Source organism: Hippopotamus amphibius, chromosome 7 (genome assembly GCF_030028045.1).
Source record: "Hippopotamus amphibius kiboko isolate mHipAmp2 chromosome 7, mHipAmp2.hap2, whole genome shotgun sequence".
Lineage (NCBI taxonomy): Eukaryota > Metazoa > Chordata > Mammalia > Artiodactyla > Hippopotamidae > Hippopotamus > Hippopotamus amphibius.
Window position 1 is genome coordinate 15,869,034 of NC_080192.1, and position 26,384 is coordinate 15,895,417.

The following is a 26,384-nucleotide window of genomic DNA, read 5'->3' on the forward strand; positions in this document are numbered from 1 at the left end:
CGCCCCCCTTCCTTGGGGACCCGCAGCCTTAGCTTGAACCTCGCCGATCGCCCCCGCGGGGGTTATAGCTGTCATGGTTTCACGTAAGGCTTCTTCTCTCCCCTCTTTCCAGAGATGCCTCTCAGTTTCATGGACAGCTCCCTTTCTTGTATTCAAGAATGGCTGTGTTCTGTGTTTTATATCATTTTAATCATTTCAGTGACTTAGTTTTTTTTGGGGGGGGAGGTGGAGATTTTATCATGTACTTAATCTGCCAACTTGAAAACACAAGCATAAGGAATACGTATGAATGAATACACGGATAATTGCAAGTCATCCATAAATCCAGGAGGATACTCAGATTTTGGCATTGTTTTGGGAGGGGGCTGGAGGGAGAATGTTTTTCCAGAAAGCTCTGGCTTTAAACATCAACTCTCCACTCAAAGCCTTTGAGGGCCTGTTCATTACCTGTAGTGCTGAGGCCAGTGTACTCAGGGGATGGGTTGCTGACAGGAGAGGAGGGAGGTGGCACTTCCACGGACGTGGCAGACTTTGCTGGAGAAAATGATGGCACTGGTGAAGGGGTTGGTGGGGCAGCCTCTGTCAAGATAGTCTCTTCTGGGACTTCCGCTGTAGGTAGAGAAAGGGCGGGTTCTTACAGCCAAAGGTCAAGGCAAGTTGTCTTTAAGGGACTTTTAAAAATGAAATGTTCTTTCTAGTCTGTGTCACGTCACTCCTCTGCCTAAAACCTTTGGTGGTTTCCCATCACCATGGTGGCATGAGAGGCGATCCCCATGCACACACATGCCCACTCTCAAGAAGAAAAAGACATTATTTGTTTCCCGTCATTTGACCTGTTCACCATAACTAAATTCTTCGGGATGTGGAGCTAAGGAAATACAGAGCACAGAAGGATACAAATCAAACTGAGAAGGAGGGCGATTTCCAGGGAAATGCCGACTTACCGGTGCTTCCTTCCCCCTTCATGGCTCGCATGAGCTCATTGGCGCGCTCCTGGCAGTGCAGGGATTCTAGCAGGTAGAGCACGTAGTCATCAAACATCAAGTGAATTAGGTGAAAAGACCCTGGTGAGAGCAGATCCAAGCAGGAAGGTAAGTCATGTTGGCTCAGGTATGCCCCTTGGCCTGGTCAATAACATGTTACACGGTGCTCTGACCATCTGTCCCAGACCCTCACTCCCGCTCAGTTACCAATCACCTTGTGGCCAGAGGTTGCTCTCCTTTGCTGTCTCCTTGCCTGGCCTGATGTTTAGCCTAAAGTAAGTATCATTAACACTGTGACAAGCGAATCTTTTCCTCGCTCGATTTATTAATAGGACATCATCAAAAATGGTACCCATTGAGCCATCTGTCAAAATGCGTCTGAGCTCTTATATTCGCACTGGCCTCCTCTCGTCTGGGCACCCCTCACTTTGTTCAGCATTTCTTGACATAGTGTCTTGCATTTTTCTCTCTTAAGGATATTCACGGCAGGGACTTTGCCTTCTAACTCACTGGTGTCTACCAATGTACACGACATAATTCCAGGAGCATAACTGACATTTTAAATTAGCAACAACTGAATTATTTCCTTACATGTTTCTGAGACTTCCATTTAGCACGTGGTTCTTACAAAAGGTATTAAATTGAAAAGATTTGGTATCCTCAAGCAACATTCTTCATTTTAAATTTAGATTATTTCATAAAAAGGGATTTAACAATCATTTAAAAAGATTTTTCCAATGTGCCGGTCTTTGTGCTCAAAGTATTATATTCTCTAATTTAATATCTACCACCACCTTGTAAGGTAGGTGCTCTTACTCCTGTTTTGCAAAGTCAAGTACTTGTGCAAGATAACACAGTACAGTACTTCAAAACCATCTTTTCTTGCACGTCAAGCTGCCACCATGGAATAATTCACATATGGAAGGGGCCCTCATGTCTGCTGTCATGAAGCCTTCACGGATGCCAGAGTCAGAGAGAGAGGCCAAGCCCTCACCTCTAGTCCCATGTTTCCACCTCTCAAAGGGACATCTCCACATGGATATCCTGCTGTCCCATGAAGTGTCCAAAACTTCTTACCGACTATTTACAAGCCAGCCTCCTCTTCCTATTTCCCTCAAGTTTGCCTTCTTTTTAGAGACCTTATGAGACTCTGGCATTATTTATCTTGTGACCCAGCATCATCAGCACCACTATTATTGTCACTGTCATGGAACCTATCATTTACTGAAAGCTTACTATGTGCCAAGAACTCTGCTAAGCACTTAACACAGGTCTCATCCTTTCAACAAACTGAGATAGGTGGTATTATCCTCTCTTGCAGATGAAGAGATGAGTCTCTCCCTTGGAATTAAGTGGGGATTGTCTTCAGTTTGCTCTGGCTCCAAAAATCTATTCCCATTTCCCCTACAGATCATCCGGTCCAGATGAGAAAGTAAAGGACTTGGTCCCCAGAAGGTGCCATTTGAGTTGGGTGCTGTGCCTTTTCAAGTCTCAGAAATAAGGTGACGAGGGCTAGTTGGGGGATTTTGGATGACTCCTCTTTGGTGAAATTTATTAATTTTCTCCTTTTTAGTTGCACCTGGCTTCTGTGTGCGTGCACGCACGCACGCGCGCACACACACACACCCCCCATTTCAGGTAGATTGATTCTTTTGGTCCAGAAATGCTACAGGAGAAAATCCCTGGCTTAACTCCAAGGTCACTGGATGCCGCAGGTCATGCACATCTGCACCGATCCCCCCTCTCTCTGGAGCCTGCCACCACCTATGATCCTTTGCCCACAGAGCCCCAGGCTCACATCCCCCGTCCTGCACTTTCTTCACATTCTTCCTCCATCCCCAGGGTGCTGTGTCTGTTTTTTGACCTCATTTGGAATTCAGCAAGATTCAGGGTTTTTTCTGAGTCATTGTGAGATGCAGACTTCCAAAACTAAACTTTCCATCCACTTCCCCAAAATGAGTCCTGTGAGCCGCTGAGGAGGTACAGCATTGTGGGCAACTGCACAGGGCTGGATCTACCTGCCCAGGTTGAGCTCCAGCTCTGCCACTTAGTAGCTGGGACCCTGGATGAGTCGCTCCTCGTAAATGCTAAAAATAAAACCAGCCATTTATTGAGCCCTTGCTCTGCGGCAGCCACTGGGTTAACTGCTGTAGATTTATTATTGCATTTAATCCTCACCACAGCCATCTGAGATGAGCCATACCCTCCTTCTACAAAGGAGGAAATTGAGACTTAGAGGGGTAAAGTAATTGTCCAATGTCACACAATGATTAAGTGGCAGACAGGGGATTTGAAACTAAGACTGTCTGATTCTGAAGTTGTTCTTCAGTCATGCAATATGTCTCTCTAAAAGGGACACAGTCGAACCTATTTTACAGAAGTACCATAATAAGGAAAAGTACATACTAGATGCTTAATAAATAGTAACTAAGGTCCCCTTTGCTATTAATGTTCTAACATCGGATGATGTGACTGTTTTGTTCACAGAGTCAAAGAAGTCAAAAGATAGCATCAGATACCTAAAAGGAAAGTGTCTGCAAAATGAAGTATTTGCTGAGATGTGGCTCTAAGTCAATAAGAACAGAAAGAGAGAAAGACACTAAGAAACTGAATTAGAACAGAAAACCCTAGATAATAAAAATGGGTTTAGCAGTTTTAGCACAGGCAGGCACTTTGGATCATCTATACAACACCCCTGTCTAATAGATAAGGAAATAAGATCTGATGAGGTGAAGACACTTGCCTAAGACCACACTGTTAGAAAACATCAGAGCTGGGCTTGGAGGCCAGTACTCCAGGGAAAGTGTTGATTTGGGATTTCAAGCTCTCTTCCTAATGACTCTGATCAGTTACCCAATTGTCTGATAATTTTCAATCATCTTTCAAACAAGTAGAGTTTGTAGAGTTACTGTTGCTTACTTACTATTGTGCTAAGTGCTCTGAGTACAAAGGAAACTTAAAGCTCAGTCACTGACTCCATAAAAGCTACAGTGTCCCTAGTGAGCAGAAACCAATCCTTAAGATTATTAGGCAACAAACAGTTCAGTGCCAGGGTGTCATGACCATGGGAGCAGCTCAGATAGAAGGGAGGAAAGCAAAAAAGGAGATACAGGAAGACTGATGAGAGGGGGAGGGAAAGGAGGCAGGGGAGGGAGAGAGGGAGAAGAAAAGAGAAAAACATCAAAGACAGACAGGAGAGAGGCAATTACAGCTAACATTCCAGCTTTATTTCTTCCTTAGCACTTAAAACCATCTGCTATGCTATATCCTGAACTTATTTATCTTTACCACGTGCCTCCCTACACTAGATTGTAAGCTCCATAAATGCAGGGATTTTTATCTGTTTTTTTTTATCCCCCACTGTTCTAATAGCTGGTGTCTAGAACAGTGCCAGGCACAGTAGAGGCTCAATGGTTATTTGCTAGATGAAAGAATCAAATGAGCGAGCACTGACCACTTACCATATGCACTGTGCTAATAAGAACTTTAAATTTTCGAACAACACTATGAAGAAAGTATTATTATTATCTTCAGTTAACACATGGGGAAATGAAGGATTTAAAATCAGAGGATTTTAAACCACCTGCCGAAAGTTACAGAGCTACTGAGCATCAGAGCCTGTTACGGAAAAAGGTACTAGGATAGAGACAAAAGGAGATTGTTGTTACATGGTAACATAGTTAATGGTATCTTACAGAATCAAACCATTTCTTTTTTCTTATGAAAAATTTCAAAATATGGAAAAGTATAAAAAATTTTAAGGGAATTCCTTGGTGGTCAGGGGTTAGGACTCTGTGCTTCCAATGCAGGGGGCTCAGGTCTGCTCCCTGGCTGGGGAACTAAGATCCCGCATGCTGGAAAACAAGAATTTTGAAATGAACCCCAGTGTACTCGACCTCAAGCTTTATAATATTTTAACATTTTACCATATTTGAATCATTTTTTTCAAGTGAAGATAAAAATGAAGCCCCTGTGTTCCCTCCCTTAATCCCACTCCTCTGCTTCCTGTGTTCATGCTCTGATGTAATCGCTGTCTCGAATCTGGTACTTACTGTTCACATGCATTTCTATATTCTTACTACATATATTCATATGCCCATAAAAACACATGATATTGTTTTTTTATTTTCAAACTTGATAGAAATGGTACTGTACTTTACAGAGTATTCTACAACCTGCACTTGATACCTTGGGTTTTTTTAGATCTATCTGCACTGACGCAGGTAGCTCTTGTTTAATGGCCGCTGTGGGACTGTACCACGATTTATTTGTCCATTCTCCTTGTCAATGGAATTGAGATTATTTACATTTTTCACTACTGGAAACTGGCTCTAATGAATGTTTTTTGTACCTGTTGCCTTGGGTCTAGGACCAGAGGTGGAATCGCTGGGTCCAAGAGCACCTGCATCTTAAGTCTTATGAGACAGTGCCAAATTGCTCACCAAAATCTTTTACATCCTTACTGGTAGTATAGGAAATAGAGTATTTGCCACATGAAGGGTATGAGATGTTACTGTCTCTATAAGTTACAGTACCCTAACGATTAGAAAGGTGCAACCTCTTCACGTCATTATTGCCCATTTGAATTTCCTCTTCTGTGAACTGTCTATTCATATTCTTTGCCCATTTTTCTATTGGGGTATTTGTCTCTTAAAAAATGTATTTAAAGGGATTTATCATATATTCTGGATATTAATACTCTGTTAGCTATATGCATTGCAAAATATCTTCCCCCTTTCTGTGGCTTTTTTTTTTTTTTTCTGGCCACACAAGTGGCTTGCAGGATCTTAGTTCCCCAACTGGGAATTGAACCCAGGCCCTCAGCAGTGAAAGCATGGAGTCCTAACCTCTGGACTGCCAGCAAATTCCCTCTGTGGCTTTTACCTTTTAACTTTATGTTGTGCTTATTAAACGTAAGTTTAAAATCAAGTGCAGTCAACATCTAAATAAAAAAAAAAACAAACTTTTTAAAAGAAAATGTGGATGATAACTTTATGACTTTAGAATGGGAAATTATTTCTTTAAAAAAGTACCCAAAAAGATAAATCATAAGGGAAATATAGAGACAAGCCATCCCTGCTGGATCCTGTCCAAATTCCTGACCCACAGAATCCGTAAGCATAATATTGTTTTAAACCACTACACTTTTGTTAAACAACAACAACTAGAACATTGTTGTTTCTTGTATCCCAGACTGTAGCTATGGTTTTTCTTTCTTCTTACTGAAATCCATGCTTTAATTTTTTTAAAGTGAAGCTCTATGGGTGCCAGAGTTCTCTTAGTGTTTGTATAACGCTGTGTCTTTGCTTTGCCCGCACTCTTGAATAATGGGTGACAGTTCCTTGTTCTCAACACTTAAAAGATATTATTCCATTGTCTTCTGTCATCTCTCACTAGTCATGACAGTCTAATTATTGTTCTTTTCTCTCATAGCTTAAAATTTTTTTACTCCACCAATGTAGTTTTAGAAAAACCATCAATGAGGGGTAAACAAATTTGTCTAGCCTTTTTGTGCCATGCGTCTGAGCCCAGGATATCTGTCCTAATTGTGGTAATTGAAAAAGCATGGCTTTTGTGGTCAGGCAGATCTGATTTTGAAACTGAACTCTGCTACTTGCCATATTGATTTTGGGCAAGAAAATTCTCCACCTAGGTAAAAGGGTACCTATTGTTATCTGCCTTGCAGAGTTGATATGAGAATTAAATGGTACTATGTGCTTCTTCCACATTTGTTATAAAGAGTAGCATTATCCTGCCTTTGCTTCATGTTCTGTCATGGCTTCCTTGTCTGTGATACTGCGGGCAGTGATAGGGGACCTCATAAGCTGTTGTGAGAACTACACGAGAAAGTGCCTAATACTATGTCTAGTGTACCCTAGGCCCTGAACAAATGTTAGTTTGCCTTTCTTATTACTCTTCAGCTGAAGGAAGTTAGAAGAGACCTTGGCAGTGTGACTCCAGCATGGGATAGATCCCGGGGGGAGCTCAGCTCAGCCTGCTGTGCACCCTGGGCAAGCCCCCTCTCCTCTCTGGGTCTCTGCTTCCTCCCCCGAATACAGAGAAAGCAATTCCTGCCTCCCGGTGCTTGGCGGGGGCCTGAGTGATATTTTGAACCTCTAGATTCTGCAATTCAGCAGGTTCTGGATAAGAGAGCCAGGGCAGGACATCTAAACATTAAGAAGCAGTCTGGAGGCTCCGTCCATCATGGCTACTTGACCTGGGAGCTGCTCCCATGTGGCCTCCCTGTCCCTGCCTGAGTGGGTGAGCTTTGACTCTAGGCCAGAAAACAAGTGTGTAAAAAGGTGAAAACTTGGGAAATGATATGTAGTCCTGCCCTTAGCCGTTAAATCTGAGGCAGCTTTTCATACATTTCACCATTTCATGCTGAAGCACTTCTGGGAACTATTGCTGCCTTTGGGGTGTTTCTAACACTGAAACAGGGGCACCTGGTGAAAACCCAGAGTGAACGGTAAAGGCACCTGCACTGACTTGGGATCCAGGTATCTTATGAACTGAAATCAGAGCAGTCAACTGAAAATATCTTGTTGTTTTTACACAGAACCTCTAATTCCCTCAGCCCCATTAGGATGAAAAGTTCACTGCCTGCTCCCCTACCTTTGCTGACTAATTTTGCTAGAAAGTGCTGCTTGCAGCAAAGAAAGACAGTCTGGCTACTTTAGTTCACCGCATAGGCTCTTTCAGTGAAAAGGAATTAGGGAGAAAAGAGTGAAAAGGAATTAAGGAGAAGAAAGGAGTCAACTACCTTTGAAAGAGGCTGTTCTGGGAAGAGGTGATAGAGTCCCCCGTGGGATCACTGTGATATTCCACACGATCATTGTGACAGTCAGCCTGCTACGCGGGCACACAAACCCCGCACCATTCACAGCGACCAGGATCGTGTGGGAGTTATAAGATATATAGAGCTGGCCCCTGTGGTTGGGGGAGGGGCCAGGGAACAGAGGGCTCTTTTTCCTAATTAGCTGTTTTTATACAGGGAACACATGACCCAAACACAACCACCAACTGTGTCTTTGACATGTACAGGCAGAAAGGGGGAGCTGGGCTTTTGTCTGCCGCAAATTCTTTCAACTTGCCTGTCACCCCAAGCTGCAAAACTCAACAATGAATCGGATGAGCGGGACCACTCCAGACAGTTTGCTAAATGGACTCGGACACAGGTATTATTTCCATCTGTTCAGGGTTGAAAAATACTGTAAAAGTGAAATTGGGTTAATATCTTTTTTCTTTCCTTTTCTAAAAGATTTATGAGCATTTTTGCCATTTGCCTGAGATTCCAGTGTATCCCAGAATAGACTGTGGTTCAAAAAGAAACAAACACATTTTAAGGAATAATATTGCTTAGTAATAAATTCAACCAATTCACTGAAATCTAATTGTTCTACTGTCCATAACATTGACTGTTAACTCAGTAAACACAAACGGATTTCTAAGACTATTACAAAGTAAACACTTTCCCTGTCTAATGAAGGGTATTTGATCATATACGTAGTTTCAGAATCAGCAAATTGAAGAATAAGATATAAAGCAAGGAAAGGATGCTTGCTCTGTGGATGTATATGTATTGATTTGTGTGGTGTCGTTCACGCTTTGATTCTGAGGCAATGAAAAAAATCTCGAATATTTTTCACCCATCAGCTTAACTGAAAGCAGTTATGCGCAAATGATTTTCCCAGAGCCAGAGGTAACATGTGCTAACACTAACTATGCTGAACTGGAAGTCATCAAAAAGCCACGCCTGATGGCACTGCCCAGGTAGCAGTCACCAGAGCATTTCCATACACAGCTCAAAGAGAATTTCCATCTGTAGCCATGGTGCGGGCAGGTTCAGAGAACTTCCCAACGCTGAGATTAAAGAAATCCACAACAAAACGCTTCTCCAATTGGGTAAACACAGTCTTTCATGGACAGAGCTGTTTAGAAAAAATACTGCCTTCTTTGTTTCACCACATATTCACTGCGTTGTATAGCACAACTGGAAAATAGTGACAAGACCATAAAAAGCTAGATGGAAAAGTGTCAAATTAAACCGAGAGCAAAACCCAGAGCTGATTGGCTTAATTGGAGATAATGAGAAGCAAAACCACATCTCTACTTGAAAAGTAAAACAGAGAACTGAAGCAATTACCCAGAAAATTTACCAACAGCCCTTTGCCGAAATGCCTAGAAAATTGAAGCCAAAGTGTTTTGAGATTTCAAATGTCTGGATAATGCCTTAAAGTCCCACCTCACTTTGCTAATGATGACCTGGACTCAATGTGTATGCCATTCTCTCCAATGAAAAATAGCATTCACCCCAAGTTGGTGACTAGGTTCTTGCCTGCAGTGACTATTATTATAAGCACCTCTGGTCAGAGATTTCAAGACCCATTACACTGGAAAATAGGAGACAAGGACTTGGGGTTGGGATGTCTGCTGGAGGTGATGAAAACCCAAGGGGTCAGTAAAAAAAAAAAGGGGGGGAAATGAATGCAAAAGTCCTTTACTAGGGATAAGACTGGGGCACGTAATTACAGAGAACTTTAGTCTACCCACTGCTGGCCTGTCAATCAAGCCATTTACAAATGTTTGAACTCAGACACTTCTTCATGTGCCCAGTCTTGGCAATCCACACTACGAAATTTGGCAAAATAGACCTGTGGAAGCAGCCGTGACCGGGGACTTCCAGAAAAAGGGGAGCACAGCCATTGCTATTTACTCCTCTTTAAACTCAAATAATACTATCTGTGAGCAAACCTCTCATTTTCAGATATATATGCTTCTCCTTTAGCATGTGCAATGCCATCTTTCTCCCTGAAAGTCCTGACAATACCGTGTCCCCGCAGAACGGAGAATGTTTCCAGGTGATGACCTTGTGGTCTCAGAGACAGCGAGACTGTGCCTGACTCCAGAGGGATGGACTTGATACATGGAGCCCAGAAAAGAAGTGCTGGACGTGGGGAGGGCTGGGGTGGCCTTACCGAAGCTGGGGGCACTGTGCAAGGTCATGTCCCTGATGACCCTTGTGCCGAAACAGGACCACATCAAGAGGAACTGCTGGGCCACCTTCTTCAGGGACCCTTGTCTCTTGGCAGCCACCTACAAGAGAGTGAATGGATTTATGAGTGGTTGGTTGGACCTTCATTTATTGCCGTCTCTTATCAAAATGACACGAAGGCTTATGGGTCTCTAAGTTCAATGTTATAGAGCAGTGGTTTTTGACTTTTTATTTTTAGCGGCAAAAATACACTTTAAGAAATGAAATCTTATGTCAAGACTCAACATGTACAACAGATAAGAGAGATGCTGACCTGGTTGAACCAGGGGAGGGAGACTCAGAGTCCTGCCTCCTGTGACGCCCCCCCCCCCCGCCCCCACCGCCCCAGCCACCTCTTGAGGGGGCCCAGGCCTCTGCTCGGATCCCTAGGGCTGTGAGGCTGCTGAGGAAACACTCAGCTAGATCACTGCGGGGCTCCGTGTTACCCAAGTGTCATTAAGGTGAGCGATGGGCTGCCGTACCTGGGCCTGCACCTTCCACTCCAGCTTACCAACCTTCACAACACACCGGTCCACCATAGCGTCCAGCCACTCAATGTAGGACTCGATGGGAGACTGCTCCTCCAGGAGGTGGTCAAACTCCTGATACACTGTCAAACAAAGGAGAGCCCCCCACACCATGCAGCTGTGTTTAAACAGAGACATATCTTAAAAGAACAAAGGAATACAACTGAGTAAAATTAAAAACCTCCAAAGTCTTAACAGGGCATTCAATGATTTAGAGAATACACCCCAACTTACCTTTCCAGCCTCATCTTCCATGCCTGTGAATACCTTAAACCCTGGCCACTCCAGGTTACTTGCCATTCCTGCTTTTCTCAGGCAGTTGCCTCGGCTTGGACTGTTTAGTCTGTCATGAAACTGCTGAAATGCTCCTCCTACGAAATGCTATTTACCCTCCCGTGCCCCTTGCCAGCAGAACGGATCACTCCTCCTCTGCACTTTCACAGCACTTTACTGTTTGCATTCTACCTTCACTATATCACTGAGAACACTCTGTTTTAGTTAGGGGTGTGCACGGGTGTGTTCCCCTGCTACTTCTTTGTTCGATATCTTTATTAGCTGGCGCGCCACCTGTGATATAGCTCTTATCCAGTATGTGCTTGCTTGCACAAACGGGCAGAGGCACTGCTGCTCTCCTGCTCTCTGCCCCATGGTAGGGCAAATTTGACCATTCAAATGTTTCTGAACCACAACTATATTGGGCAAGTAGCCTAACCAGCCTCTCAGTGCTTGACATGTAGTAGATGTTTAATAAACATTTGTGTAAAGGAAACAACCTCTGCGCCCTCAAGTTTCCACACTGGTAAAAGGAGGATCGGCATATCACTTTACAACCTGTCTTCAGGTACAAGTCAAATAATTGGATCTAGAAGGACTGTGTAATCAGTGAAACACTGTAGAAGCAGAAACATTGCTGTGGTGCTCTCCAATCCGAAACATCTCTTTTTATTACATTTTTGTGTGTGTTTTTGTATGTGAAGCTCAATAAACCAAACCACAATGTAAGATCCACACGGTACAGTTTTCACTTGTCTGAGCAGTTTTTGTTGTCCTATTTTCTAGGACTGGCCAATTTGTTCTATTCTATTTAATTGATAACTGCTGCATGAGGTCAGCTTCCAGGACCCAAAGTCGCATACTTTAGAATGAGAAAGGACTTTAAAAACCCATTTAGTTGGTCTGTCTCATTTTATAGATGAGGAAGCTACGTCTTAGAGATCAGATGACCCCTCAGAGCCGGAAGGTGAGCTGGTGGCAAAGCAGGGACTGGAACGCAGTCTCTGACTTTCTCTTTGGTGTTCCTTCACTCTTCACAGCACTGTCTGTGTGTCTGAGCTACTGTGCTTCAATCACTGATGATACCGATTGTGGTGGCAATGAAAGTGCTAACTGCCAGCATTTACTGAGGGCCTGCCACGTGCCAGACACTCTCCTAAAATGTTTTCTATGGACACATTCTAACCTTAGACAACCCCTAAAATGTGAATGTTGTGAGGCCAGGACCTAGAACAGTGCCTGGTACATAGTAGTTGCTCAAATGTTTGTTGAAAGGATGGCTGGCCCACGGAGGCAGGTACTATTATCCTCCCCCCAACCCTACCCACCTTTTGACAAACAGGAAGCAGAGGCACTCAGAGATGAGTGACTTTCACAGCTGGTTAATGGCAGAGGCAAGTTTCAAACACAGCCTGACTCAAGTGTTTGCCTCCCAACCCCTTCACTACACTAGCTCTACGCTGTGTACCAGCATGTGGCACACACTGTCCCTTTTAATCCCTTCGCATTATCCTCATTTTACAGATTTGGAAGCCAAGGTCATAGTGCACCAGAGCCAGGATTTGAATCGAGGTCTGTCGGGCATCCCAACTCCATGCTCTTACCACAGCACCACTGAAGACGTATTCTAATCAGCATGCTCAAGTCCCAGTGTCCACTTTTAAATTTAAGGTAAGCCAGGCGTCCCCAGCCGGCATCTACATCATGGGTGCGATGGTAACCCTCTAAAGCAAGAATCTGCAGACTTGTCAACTGGTTGTAAGGAAAGGAGAGTGCAGCACACAGTTGCCCCTAGTCCTATTCAAACTGACCTTTGGTCCAGCTCACTGTGTTCAGGGACTTACTTCCCGGGTGTCTGGAAGGAGCAGGGATGACACCCATGTGCCAGGCCAACTGCCTTCAAGCCTCCTCAATCCCCCTCATCCCAGCACTGCATCACATAGTATGTCGTCTTTGGAAAAATGCAGCCATTTGGAAATTACTTGTTCAACTTCTCATTTGCCATTAGCTCTAAGCCTCATGTGGGAAAGGCAGTTTCCATCTTATTCACTGCTCTTTGCTCAGCGTCTAACACAGTGCTAGACTCAGGACAGGCATTCATTAAGTACCAGGTGGGTTGAACTGAACCTCATCATGACTCCCTCTAGAAGAATACAATCGCAGATTTAAAGGACAACATTCTGCTCCCAGCCTAAGAAAGCTAGAAGAGAAAGCCCCAAAAGGTTCTTTCCTGGAGAGGCAGTAGGGACCTTGGTGCTGCTCTAGCAAAGTCTCAGAGCCTGGCCCCTAAAACAAGCAATGGTGACTGTATTTTTCCTTATGAGTCTGGGTCACATTTTCTTCCCCCATGAAAGGTGCCGAGGGGAGAAGAGAGCTGAGTCTAATGCTGCTAGGAATGGTTAGTAGAACCAGGGAGTTGGATCATTCTGGGCTTCCACCCATCTGTCTGGTCCTCCACAAACATTGCTGGCCCCTCCTGCACACCTGGCCCTGTGTGAGGCCCTGGGGACATGGCCATCAGGAGTATAGCTAGCACTGTCAGGGTGCTCATAGCCATGCTTTCCATTGCCTTCCAGAAGGAAAAACAGAACAGGGAGCATGACTGTAAGAACTTGGAAAGATCCTGGAACTTCTAAAGCTTGCCCACATCTCGTTATTTTTGTCTCCTCTGGTATGCACTAGTTCATGGTGGTGACACTGAAACTAGACCTGGGTTCCAGACTAGACCTGCTACCTTGGGAAAGGTTCACCAGATCTCTGGGGCTCAGTTTTCTCACCTGTAATATGGGGATGATAAATTAATCTTCTCCATGGGGTTGATGTGGAGATTAAGTGAGATCATGACACAGGACCTGGCATAAACTAGGCAGTCTATCAGCTGAATTATTATTTTAGTGACAATCTCTAAAATTCTTAAGAGGGGGAAGCTGGCTGGAGCTATTGCAGAGGAAGAAATAAGAGCCTGAGAGGAGCTCTGGGGTCACCAGGAAAGAAGCCTCAGGGAAGGTCCACGTGGTCCAATGCTTCAGCTGCTCCATCTGCTTCTGAAAAGAAGTCTCTAATAGGAACATCTGAGGGAACTCTGTTTATAAACATGACATGCTTAGGCTGGATGAAGAAAGTTTTCCTTCAGGGCAACAGTGTTGAGGGGGTATAGTGAAAACCTAAGGGGCTGGGGGCTCTCAGAAGAGTAGGTCCCTCTTCACGGGGGGACAGCCACTCTGCAGCTTCCTGAATGATGTCACTATGAAGGTCCTGGGCCTCACGCCATTCAGAAGTACAGCAGCCGTCATATCCCCCACCTCCGCAATAGCCTCAGCACCAAGCTTTCCAAGAGCTGGTGGGGGGAGTGAGGACTCGCCCACCATCCTCACGCTTCTTTCCCCTGAGGCATGAAAACGGAAGGCTGAGCAAAATAAGGAAGGAGCCAACAGACCCTGGTCCAGGGGACTCCCTGGGCAGAGGCCGTGATGGGCCGTTGAGAAACAGCACAGATGTGCTAAGAACGGTGGTGTTCTCTGGCCCACCCACGTCCTCTGCTGCTAAGAAGAGCAACCCGACCACATCAGGATAATCCTTGGAGCAGTATTCTCACCATCTTTGTCCACAGGGGCATGAACACGTGTTCACAGAAGTGAATCACCTTCCATCCCCTTCGCAAACATCTACTATGATTGAAAGGTGCACCTGCCAATAGGAGGGCTGACTCCCGTGACCCTCCATCGAAAAGTAGGCAGCATATCCAGCTGCCTCCAGGCTGACACACACGGGGAGAGGCAGCAAGCTTTTGTCCTCATTTGTTGATGCCACCTAGGGAACTGCGCCTGGCATCAAGGGTCACGTGTGGGGCCTTTCGCCTGACACTGTGTGCTGGCCAATGCCCCAGAACCCATTTTCTCCAGCAATGTTGACCCAGGTCCTCGGAAGGCAGTTAGCCCCTCCATCTGGGCTGACCAGTTTAACAGGAACAAAAGAGAGGACGGGATCCCAGCGGGAAGGACAGGGTGGGAATGCCACCTAATTATTTACCAAGATACTCTTTCTTTTTAAACAAACAAAGACACACATCCTGGTAGAGCATCTTACACTGGATGATGAGCTTCCGATGCTCATCGCGAGTGTCCTCCATGGTGTAAAGGGTTTGCTTGGTGATGCTGTTGAGGTCCACGTTCCTCCAGTCTTCCAGCATTTGGAATGTGATGTCTGCACTGTGGATCACTGTTCGAGATGCCTAGAATCCAATCCAATCAACACATTAGCTCATGGGTTGTTAGGTTAAAACCCCCTCCCTTTATTTCCTTTTAGTCCTTTTTAATGAAAGTACTTATGGTACTTTGCAAAGTACTTTGAAATTCAAGAAAACTCAGATGATGAGTCTGTAACTCAAAAGAGGCATACACTGTTTTCTCTGTGGCTCTCTCCTCACATCTCTCTTTATAAGAAACTACCCCACGGTGGCCTAGGCCAGAACAAATCTGCTGTTCCCAGCCCCTTTGGTCTTGACCCCGTGGAACAATGGGATGAAGCCCAGAGATCTGTCAGCCTCCTGATGTGAGCTTGTGGGGCAAGAGCTCTGTGTTTAATAACCTGTGTCTCTAGAGCCTGAGAAGCAATAGGCTCAGATCTAGGAAGGGCCCTGCTACCCTTGGGCTTATAAGAGATTCAACCCCAGAAATTTTACAAGGTGTATTTTTCATCTAAATGCATCCTGAAGCAGTTTATGGTCTAGCTTTCTGCTTTTGCTTTTTGGTTTTTATGTAACTATAATGACCAAAACAAATATGAATAATTGAGATGGAAGAAAAGGAAACTATACTTTACAACTCAGTGGTTTGTTAATGTATGTGTGAGTGTGTGGGTGTGTGTGTGTGTGTGTGTGTGTTTAATCTGTGGCTTCCTCAGCAACCCTCATAGTAGAACTTAAATTTGCAAGCTGGAACAATACTCGGAACAACAATGCTTGGAACTACCAAGTTGGAACAATACTGATAAAAGCAAAGAAAAACATTTCCAGAATCATTTCCTTTACTTGCATGTTTTCAAAAATGTCTTTAATAAAACAAAACAAGATTTCAAAGACACATGGACATTACAAGTCTCCTAATGCTTATGAATTTCCAATCAAATGTAAATACTGACAAACCCCTTTACACATAGACTGTCCGAACACAGGTAAAATCTTACTTAACTTAAACCACTGTAGAACTCTTTGCAGGACACAGAGGCCTAGAATATATGAATATATGAAAAGTGAGTTGGGTTGGTCTCTAATGATAATGAAAACAACCGAATGTGAAGGTCTAGGATTCTGGATTCAAATATACTTAGTTCAAATCCCGACCTTGCTGCTGACCAGCTGATTGATTGGGGGCAGGCAAGCAGATTAACCTCAGTTTCCTGATCTATAAAATGGAGATGTAATAGCACCTGTCTGTTCAGGAAGGCCGCTGTTGAGGATGCCTTGGGATAATGTTTGCAAGGTGCACAGTTCAGGGAGTAAGAGCTCAATAAATGAGGCTACGGTCGTGCAGGTCGGTTCTCTTTGTTGTGATGGCTCTGAGACCTCAGGACCTTTGCACAGGGTGCTCCTGCTGCTGGCAGGTTCTTCTCTCACCCTGTCCCGGCCACCCTGCCATCATGTGTGCTCCAACTTAAATGCAACACCCATGGAGAGGCCTTCCCTAACCACATTATCTAAACAGTATCTAAAATGCCCCATTATCCTCCATTTCCATTCTCTTTCCTTCGTAACACATCACTTCTCATTATTTATCTTTGGGCAAGCACCACTAAGCATAAGTGTCTGGCACACAGTAGGCACTCAAAAGAGTCCGTGGGATGAACGGCTGAGACATGAATGCCAAGTTGCTTGCTCAGTGTATCCAAAAAGGCCTGAATAGTTGGCTCTTGGGCTTAAGTATCCGGGGGTGAGTTTTTGGCTGGATGCTGTTCAGTCTGACTCGCCTTGTGTGTGTTTAGGAAAGCCTGCTGGGATATTAGCTAAGATGTTCCATGGTGTTTCATTCTCAGCACTAACCCTAGTCCTCTGGCTGAACCAGGAATGTGTCTGATAGCTGTCCAGTGAAGATGGAAAGGTAGCAGGTGCTGATTAGATTACACACGGTCTGTGTGGGAAGTGGAGTGCACGTGTGTGTGTGCATGTGAGTGTGCAGGTGGTTGTAGGCATGGGTGTGAATGCTTTTACCTACACGGTACAAAGGCCTTTCTAAACTTCCTAAGTGTCTAGTTCTAACTGTGTCCTAAAACCATATCCAGTTCCCTGATATGACCCAAAACCAGCTCTTCCAAGCTGGGGAAAAGAACCAGATGGCACGCACCCTCAGAAAAAAGAAAGTGTTTCTTTTTTTTTTTTTTCCAAAGAATATTTCAAATCAATTTACTTTATATACACATTAAAATGTATCTTACACATTTATTTTATATACACAAAGACAAAAACGATAATTCCCAAGACCCAATACCCATGATGAATATGAGTTTCCATGACCCAGAATTTAACCGTCATTAAGGCCTGGAAATATCTGCTTTGATCTAATTGCTGTTTTTGTTATTATAAAATTATTATTGTTTTTGTTTAAAAAAGATACACATATTTATACAATTGAAATTTATTAGAAAAAGTTAAAGAAATTTTTTATCTTTATGTGTAGATAGTATATGTTTAGGCTTGTGTTGAGCCCATCCTGAAACCTTTTGATGGACAGAGGTAGGATTTGAAAACTAACCTGGCTGTGTTTATTTTGTTACTATTCATTTTATTTCCTGAATCCCGTTAATCTGTGAGGCTCTGCCCCACCCCACAACAGCGCCCAGGTGTGGCCTCTGTAACAGTATGGATGTGGAACGTTTCCCTCTGGTCTCCAAATCACCCTCTGTGCCACTTTATGCCAGGGGCAGGGCTGAAACAGTGAGGGGGGTGTGTGGGGGTGGGGTGGGGTGTCGTTTGATCCTTTCTGGTTCCTGGCCTGGAGCCTTGCTTCAGGTCACTCTTACTAGAGACCCCTCCCCCTCTCACCTTGACCTTGAGTAAACAACACCAACCCAGAACCAACAATATAAGGAAGAGGTTACAAACCCGAACACATAAACAAGGTAGGCAGGTGACATGCGTGAGCGAGGGGGGCCAAGCGTAAGAGAAAGTGGGGGTGATGAGAGGACCCTGCCTGCAGGAGAGAAGCCCGGCCCTTGCAGCTGGTCACTGCCCTGGGGCAAGTAGCTCGGGATTGCCTGCTTTTAACATTTTTCTACAGAAAATTTGGGTGTTCAGTTGTCATCTTCTAGTTTCAACTGTTAGTGACTAAGTAAAAAAAATATTTTGAACATATGCCAATCAAACAAAAATAACCCCACACACCTGAGGACCAGATCTGACCTGCAGCCACCAGTTTGTCCCCTCTGCTTTAAGGTCGTTAATCTTTTAATGAATGTTAAAGGGCTGCCTTAACAGACAGACGACTGCCTTCCCTGAGGTTCAAAATTAACAGGAACCCAAAGCTTTATGCCATCAGTTAAAACTAGAGAGCTATAGTGAGATCTTCCACTTTTTACTGTATGTATATACTTTCGTTAGTTTTAATTTTTTTTAATAGTAAGCACATGTCACTTTTGTGCTAAAAAGAACAGAAATCCAGGGGAAAAAAACAAAACTGGGGTGGTGTTGCACCCCCTAGGTTACATGGGGCAAAGGCTGGAGACATTCTTGACTGTCGCAACCAAAATGGTACTTGGGGGTGAGTGGTCTTACTGGCATCTAGGGGGTGGAGGCCAGGGATGCTACGAAGCACCTACAATACACAAAACAACTCCCCTCAACAAAGAATTACCCAGCCACGAAAGGCAGGAGTGGCCGAGAAACCTCAACCTACTTAAGCGAAACACAAACTTGTGGACCTAGAATATCTGAAAGGTTAGTGGGCAAATGATGTCAGAAATTATTTTGTGTGTTAATTGAAACTATTTAGTGATTGGCTAATGTTTCAACTCCTTATCTGCAGAAATTCAAGATAATGGCAAGAGTACTGTTAAACAGCCACACCCTGACATCCTCTCCACAGTTATCGTGGATTTGCCCCACATTTGCAATGACTTAGCAGTAGTCAGAACGCATAACACAGGACAGCTACCTGGCAAAGGTGATTTAGTGATGTTTGCCGTCTCAGAATTTGGGAAAATCTTCTCGACACTGCAAGAAGAAAAGAGTGAGTGTGAAATATTTGCATGCTTTATGATCCTACCTTCGATTTTCCGCAGGCAGATTTCAAAAGGTAGCTTCCTTATTTGCCTAATTTTGTCTCACTGTCCAACACTATTTTCTGCACCCACTGGCAAAACCTGCACTTATGTCTTTGTTCTCCCATTTGGACAACTATTTCCTAAGATGGCGATATTTGGGGTACATATTTCACACTCCACACTGGCAGGTGTGAGAAACTGTGGCGTCAATCAACCGTGAGTAAAAGCAATTATTTACTTGTCTTTCATTTCGCTAATTGCAAGCTCAATCACTTCTCCCCATAAATAATTGCAGGAATCAAGTGGAAGCTTGAAGAAGGCCCTTTAAAAAGTAGTGTATCCTACTAGGAAACCTGGAGTGAGCAGGGTTGCTTCTGGGATGGAACCCTGGGCGGCACCTTGAATGTGGCTTTGCATTCATAATCTGCTGTTTTCATCCAACGGTCTCCACAGCCTATTTGTGTGTTTTGATGATCTTGGGTCTTATGCTGACATAATAGGCTGATGCTTTGAAGTGGGGTGATCTTATATCTGTAGAGTTTGAAGCAGACAAGCCATGTGCCAGCCCAAGGTCTTCATCCTTACAGAGTCTGCTGGAGAGGTGTGTGTCTCCACTCCTTGCACGTTCTTGAAGTGCACCCCAAGGCTCCCTGAGGAGAGCAGGTGCCTCCAGGCACCCACAGGTGGCAGGTCCAACAAACCTCGTGGCTTTGGACTTTCAACAGGTTTGTTTTGCCAGCGTAATTAAAATGGGCACGGGGCATTCTTCTCATTAATTTCTGAACTGGTCAAGAAACAATCAGAAATTTCCCTGGGATTATTCTAATTTGTACTCAGAGCCAGCTCGGTTGGAAAAATAGGGCGTGGGGTAGAGTAACGGGGGGCGGGGAGAGTAGGGGGACAGATGAACTTCTAATTTTCCAGGCCGATCAATCGTTAATCCTTCTCCTTAATTACTTTTTCTTTAACTTTGTGATGTGGAATTTAGTGCTTGGGAAAAGAAAAGAACTGAGAGCCGTGAAATAAAGCGGGCTTTATCAATAGGTGATGGGCACGGCAGGCGGCCTCAAAGCATGTCTGAAAGGGCCCCCTTTGCCTGTGGAGAGAGGGTAATTTGATCTCCTTCATTTTCCTTGCTGGCACTTATTTCGGGCAAGAATGGCAAGCTGTATTCAAATGGGGCTTTAAGAAACATATATCTTAAAACGTTGTTTTGCTTAAAATCATTTCACCTTGGCTCAATAGCACGTGAGACTTCCCACAAGTACAGACACATCGAGACAGAGAAATAGGACTCGTTTTCTCAGGTAAAATGGATGCTGCGGAATGAGTGGTGATGCTCAGCAGAGAGAAGATTCACAGTCCTAATCCCCCATGAGAAATACTAATTTTGCTTCCTCATTAGGCAGAGAATTAAATATGGGAAGCCCTGAAGCTATTTTCTGTCTTCTGTTACCCCCATTTTGTTGACAGGCGCTTCAGGGAAATTTCAGTTTTAGGGTCAGACAGGCATAAGTTTGACTCCTGGCCCCTAGTTACCAGCTGTGTGGCTGTGTGGCTTTAGGGAAGTTTCTTTGCCTCTCGGGGCGTCATGTGTAGAAGAGGGATACTGTTTCCTACATTGTAGAGGTGGGTGAGGATTAAATGGGAGTGTGTAGTGACAGCAGAAACTTTGGTGTCAGACAGACAGACCTGGGGGCCAATCCCACCCCTGATGCTTACTCCCTCTCTAAGCCTGCCTCATTTTCTGTAAAGGAGAGGTGTGCCACATGTAATAGACATTTTGTGAGGATTAACTACGTTAATGCAGGGAAAGTGCTAAGCATAACAGTTGGTGCTGTATAGGCATCGGTAAATTCTTGGCTGTTACTATTTTATTAACAACCAACGTAAAATATCTGGCACTAAAATGTTACCCTCCCTTCCCCTTTACTCTCAAACTTAGTACTTACATTCAAACTTGATGTTTCGCAAATTTTCTGGGAGGTCGTGAAGAGCCACTTTTAACCACTCATCCAGCTGTTTGGCAAACTTTCGGATCACCTGAGTTAAGCTAGAAAGAGAAATGACACATAGTAAGCACCTCATGTGTTCCCCATAGGCCCCAGTCCTCCCCACAGGCCCCTACAGAGTTTTATGTCCTCTGATGGTGTTCTGACTGCAACCATTAGGTGCCACTGAAAGCAGCAACTTCAGGGACAGGGCCGGCAGCCCAAGCCCTGTGGAGAGCTGGCGGGTCTGAGAAGGGCGTGGACAGAATGTGCTCTGGCGTCCACACGAGTGGACGAGGGAGACGTGGCACACACAGGTGTGGGGAAAAGCCCACTGCAAGGCTTGGCCACATCCAGGACACTCTCTGCGAGTAAGACACCCCCCTTCATGTTTTCGAAGAGGTTTTGTGGGAGGGGTGAGGGCAGCGGGCAGTGGGCCTGAGAGCACCGTTTGCAACTGGCCTCTCCTCCTCATGCTGTCCAGTCTTGTCCGAGCCACGCAGCCAGGCAGGAACCCTGTCTGCAGCGTACCGCCCTGCCTGCCCACCCAGCCGGGATGCAGGTTTATTACTAAAATGCTTGCCTCTTGGCAGGAACTGCAAAGCAACAGTACATTTTTAAACTGACAGACGACCCTGACACAGACCTTGAAACCATGTCAGATTTGGAAAGTCAAGGACTGTTTAGGGGCAGGAGGTGGGGGGGAGGGGGGGGCTGGAGGGGTGAAGGGTTGAGGGGGCAGTCGGTTGCAATATGAGATGGGAATTTGGAGTTGAGGAGACACTGAGCACCATTTTCAGGCTCTCACCATCAAAATCATCATCACCCAAGGTCTGGTGTCCCCTCCATGAGGTCCTCCTTAGTCATGCCGGCCACAAGGACCTCTCCCCACCCTCACCATCCACACCATCCTAGCCTTCTGTCAACACCACCTACCCTGCCCTTGTTCAGTCTTCTCATGATTCTCCCCTCAGCGGGGCAGTCCTAACTGTGTTTCTCTGCTCACTCACTCTTCCCTCTTCCATGACTTATGCCAACCTTCTCTGTGCTCCTCACACGTCCAATCCCCAACTCCCCCCTCTCCACCAGCAGGTGGCATCACCTCCTACTTCTCAGGGAAAACACCCCAAAAGAAGTCAGCCTTCCTGACTTCCCCGCCTGCCTTCTCAGGAACCTTACATTACTGACTGCTCCTTCTACTGCATATTCACCTTTCCCCCTCTCTTGATCATTCCTCGTCATTTTCATGTGTTCAAGAATGTCTTACCTGAAAAACAAAAAAACCCTCTTCTTTCCTCACTCTGTCTCCTCAAGCTACCACCTCTTTCTTCCACTTCACAGACATACTTCTTCACAGTTGTCTAGACTGTCTCCTCTTCTTCACCTCCCATTCCCTCCTCACCTCACTCCCGTCCCTCCGCCTACACAGCTCCCACCCAGGCAGCAACCTCCATCCATGTTGCTTCACATCTGGCAGCATTTGGCTCCGACAGCCCTTCCTCCTTTTGGAAACCTTTACTTCCTCTTGGCATTTGTGACCCCTCCATCTTCTGGCTACTTCTCCCCAGTCACAAAGCTCATCCCCCTCTACCTGCCATTACATCTTCCAGTTCTTCCAAGTCTAGTCCTGGGCCCTCTCTTATCACACTGTATTCCTTCCTGCATGCAGGACACCTCCATTTTAAAGCCCCCAAAGGTCCACTGAACTAAACATGTCCAAACAGAATTCATCATTTCCCCGTCAGACCTGGTTCTTTTCTTGTGTTCTCTGTTTCAGTGTGCACTCTACTTTCTATTGTTTTGTTTTCAACATTTTGTTATGAAAAACTTCAAACCTCCAAAGATCTGTGACCCAGCATCAACAGTTAGCAACATTTTGTCAGTTTAATTTATCACATGCTACTCTTTCTTTTCTAGAGTGTGTTAAGCAAATTCAAGATGTTACATCATTTCACCCCTCAAAACAGAGTATGCATTTCTAACTGACAAGTTTTAAATATGTATTTCTATATGTACATACATGCACACACAAACACTTAAAACCACCTTGCCATTGTTATACCCAACAGAATGAATAATAGTTCCTTAGTATTATCTAACGCTGAGTCTGTACTCAAATTTCTCTATTCTCAGACATCTTCTAGTTTGTCTGAATCAGGATCCAAACAAGTTCCACACATTGCACAAAAGATATAATTGCCCTGTTCTATTTCTTAAGCCTTTTTGAAAAATTCTATTTCATGCCATTGGTTTATTGGCAACATCATGTTATTTATTCCCTGGAATGCCTCACATTCTGATTTGGTTGGTTTCTCCCTTGTAATGACATTTAACTGTTCATTTATCTTATGTGCTTCCTATAAACTGGGCACAAAAAAAAAAGAGGAAAAAAAGAAACAAAAGCTGAAGGAACTAATAGAAAATAACTAGCAAGAGGGAAGATTTTAATCCAACCATATAAATTAATTACATTAAATATAAAGGTCTAGACATAGCAACTGAAAATTAGAAACTGTCACATTGGCTAAAAAAGTAAGATGTCATTATATGTTGAGTATATGAAATCTACTTAAATATGAAGACAGAGTAACAGAGTGGAAAAAAAGATATACCATGCAAACACTAATTAAAAAAAAAGCTGGAGTAGCTATCATACTATCAAAGTAAACTTCTGAACAAGAAATAGTACCAGTGATAAAGACAATTACATTGTGAAAAGCAGGCAATTCATCAAGAAGTCACAACAATCCTAATACGTATGTACTTAACAATAGAGCTTCAAAATACATAAAGCAAAAGCTGATAGAACTAAAAAAAAAAAAGAAATAGACAAATGTCCACAATTACAGTTAGACACATCTATACTCCTCTCTTGGTAAACAATAGAACAAATAAGACAGAAAATCAAAAAGGGCATAGAAAACGTAAAAATGCTAACAATAAACTTGACCTAATTGACATTTATAGAACATTCCACCATATGACAGCAGAATATATAGGCTTTTCAAGTACACATGAATATTCACCAACATAGACCATATTCTTGGCCATCAAACAAGTCTCAAAAAATGTGAAAGGAAGGACTGATACAATACAACATATGTAAACTGACTACAAGAGAATTAAACTAGAAATAACAAAAAGATATCTTGAAAATCCTGAAATATTTGGAAATTAAAACAACTTACTTCTAAATAACACATGAGTCAAAAAGAGTCACAAGGGAAAATATTTTAATTGAATTAAAATGCAAATATATCAAAATCTGTGGAATGCAGATAAGCAGTGATTAGAGGAAAATTTATAGCATTAAACACTTTATTAGGAAAATAGGAAGATTCATAATCAATGACCTCAGCTTGCACTTAAAGAAACTAAAAAAAGAAGAGTATATTAAACCCAAAGCAAGAACAAAAGATAAAAGCATATATTGATAATATTGAAAACAGAAAAACAGTAAGAAACCAAAGAAATCAGAGAAACTAAAAGATGGGTTTTTGGAGACAATTAACAACACTGACAAAAGTCTTGATACACTGACCAAGAAAAAGAAAAAAATATATAAATTACCCACATCAGGAATGAAAAAAGGGAATCACTACAGATCCTAAGATATTCAAAGGATAATAAGGAAATACTATGAGCAATTTTAAGCTCATGGATTTAAAATTTTAGATAAAATTCTATACAAACTCTTACAGAAAAAAGAAGAGAGGGACTCATTTTATGAGGCCAGGATTACCTTGATACCTAAACCAGAAGACATTAAAAGAAAATAAAACTAAAGGTCAATAACTCTCATGAATGTAAATTCTCAACAAAATATTAGCAATTCAGATGTAACAATTATATGCATGTATGAAACCATCATGACCAAGTGAGTTTACCCTGGGGATGAAAGCCTGGTTCAATATTTGAGAGTCAAACAATGTAACCCACCATATTAACAAACTAAAGAAGAAAAATCATATGACAAACTTGATACAAAAAAACTTTTGACAAAATTCAAAATCTTTTCATGATAAAAATTCTCAACAAACTAGAAATGGAAAGGAATTTCTCCAATGTGATAAAGTGTATCCATTAAAAAAGCTACAGCTAGCATCATTTTATGATGAATACTGAATGCTCTTCCTTAAGATCAGGGAATTGCAAAAAATGCCATTCGAGAGGTCCTAGACAGTGCAATAAGACTGGGGAAGAAAATATACAGATTGGAAATCAAAACATAAAAGTGTCTCTTTTCCTAGATTACATGATTATACTCATAGAAAATCCCAAAGAATCTACAAAAAAAGCTATTAGAATTAATCAGTGAGTTTAATAGGATCTCATACAAGATCAACACACAAAAATCAATCATGTTTCTTTAATTAGCAATGAACAATTGGAAACCGAACTTAAAAATAGTAACATTTACAATAGCACCCAAACCCACAAAATAATTAGATATAAACCTAGCAAAATATGTACAAGATCTATTTGCTAAAAACTACAAAACTACAAAATACCAATGAAGAATATTAAAGAGGACTTAAATAGATGGAAAGATATATCACATTCATGGATTAGAAGATACAATAGTGTTAGGATGTCAGTTACTTCAAAATTTATCTATAGATTCCATATAATCCCAATCAAAATCCCACAGGACTTATCATAGATTCTACAAAATTAATATGCAGAAGGAACAATTTTGAAAAAGAACAAAGTTGGAGCACCCATACTACTGACTTTAATACTATTACAAAGCCACAGTCATCAGAAGAGTGTGATACTGGTGAAAGGAGGAACACACAGACAAATGGAACAGAATTGAGAGTCCAGAAATATACACACACACACGGCCAAGTAAGTTCCCATAAAACTTCAATGTAATTCAATAAATAAAGGTTATATCTTTTTAACAAATGGTGCTAGAATATTTGGACTTTCACCTGCAAAAAGCAAAAATGAACCTTTATCCTTATACCTTACATCATATGGAAAACTCAAAATGAATCAATATGTAGTTAAAAAATTATAAAATGTAAAAACTATAAAATCTAAAACGTCTAGAACATAATATAGGAAAAAACTGTGACCTTTCTTGGCAAATGATTATTAGATATAACACCAAAAGCAAAACTCACAATATAAAATATTGATAAAATGGACTTCACCAAAAGGTAAAAATTCTGCTCTTCAAATGATAATTGTTTATAAAATGAAAATCTAAGCAAAGATTGAGAGAAAATATTTTCAAAACACAACTCTGAAAAAAGAACTTGTAGCCAGAATATATAAATAATTCTGCGACATCCATTTATGATAAAAACTCTCC

The 26,384-nt window shown here is 42.9% G+C and overlaps 1 protein-coding gene across 3 annotated transcripts in view; it reads right to left on the reverse strand.

The window, feature by feature from the left end:
- Nucleotides 1–26,384, reverse strand: part of RFX4 (regulatory factor X4) — a 159,446-nt gene that overhangs the window by 21,941 nt on the left and 111,121 nt on the right. For all 3 annotated transcript variants that reach the window (XM_057740546.1, XM_057740545.1, XM_057740544.1), the window contains 7 exons: nt 21,023–21,123; nt 18,962–19,020; nt 14,904–15,048; nt 10,533–10,627; nt 9,962–10,079; nt 945–1,064; nt 448–609 (listed from right to left, as the gene is read on the reverse strand). In XM_057740546.1, the coding sequence (XP_057596529.1) occupies nt 448–609; nt 945–1,064; nt 9,962–10,079; nt 10,533–10,627; nt 14,904–15,048; nt 18,962–19,020; nt 21,023–21,123 (800 nt within the window). The remainder of the gene's footprint in view (nt 1–447; nt 610–944; nt 1,065–9,961; nt 10,080–10,532; nt 10,628–14,903; nt 15,049–18,961; nt 19,021–21,022; nt 21,124–26,384) is intronic.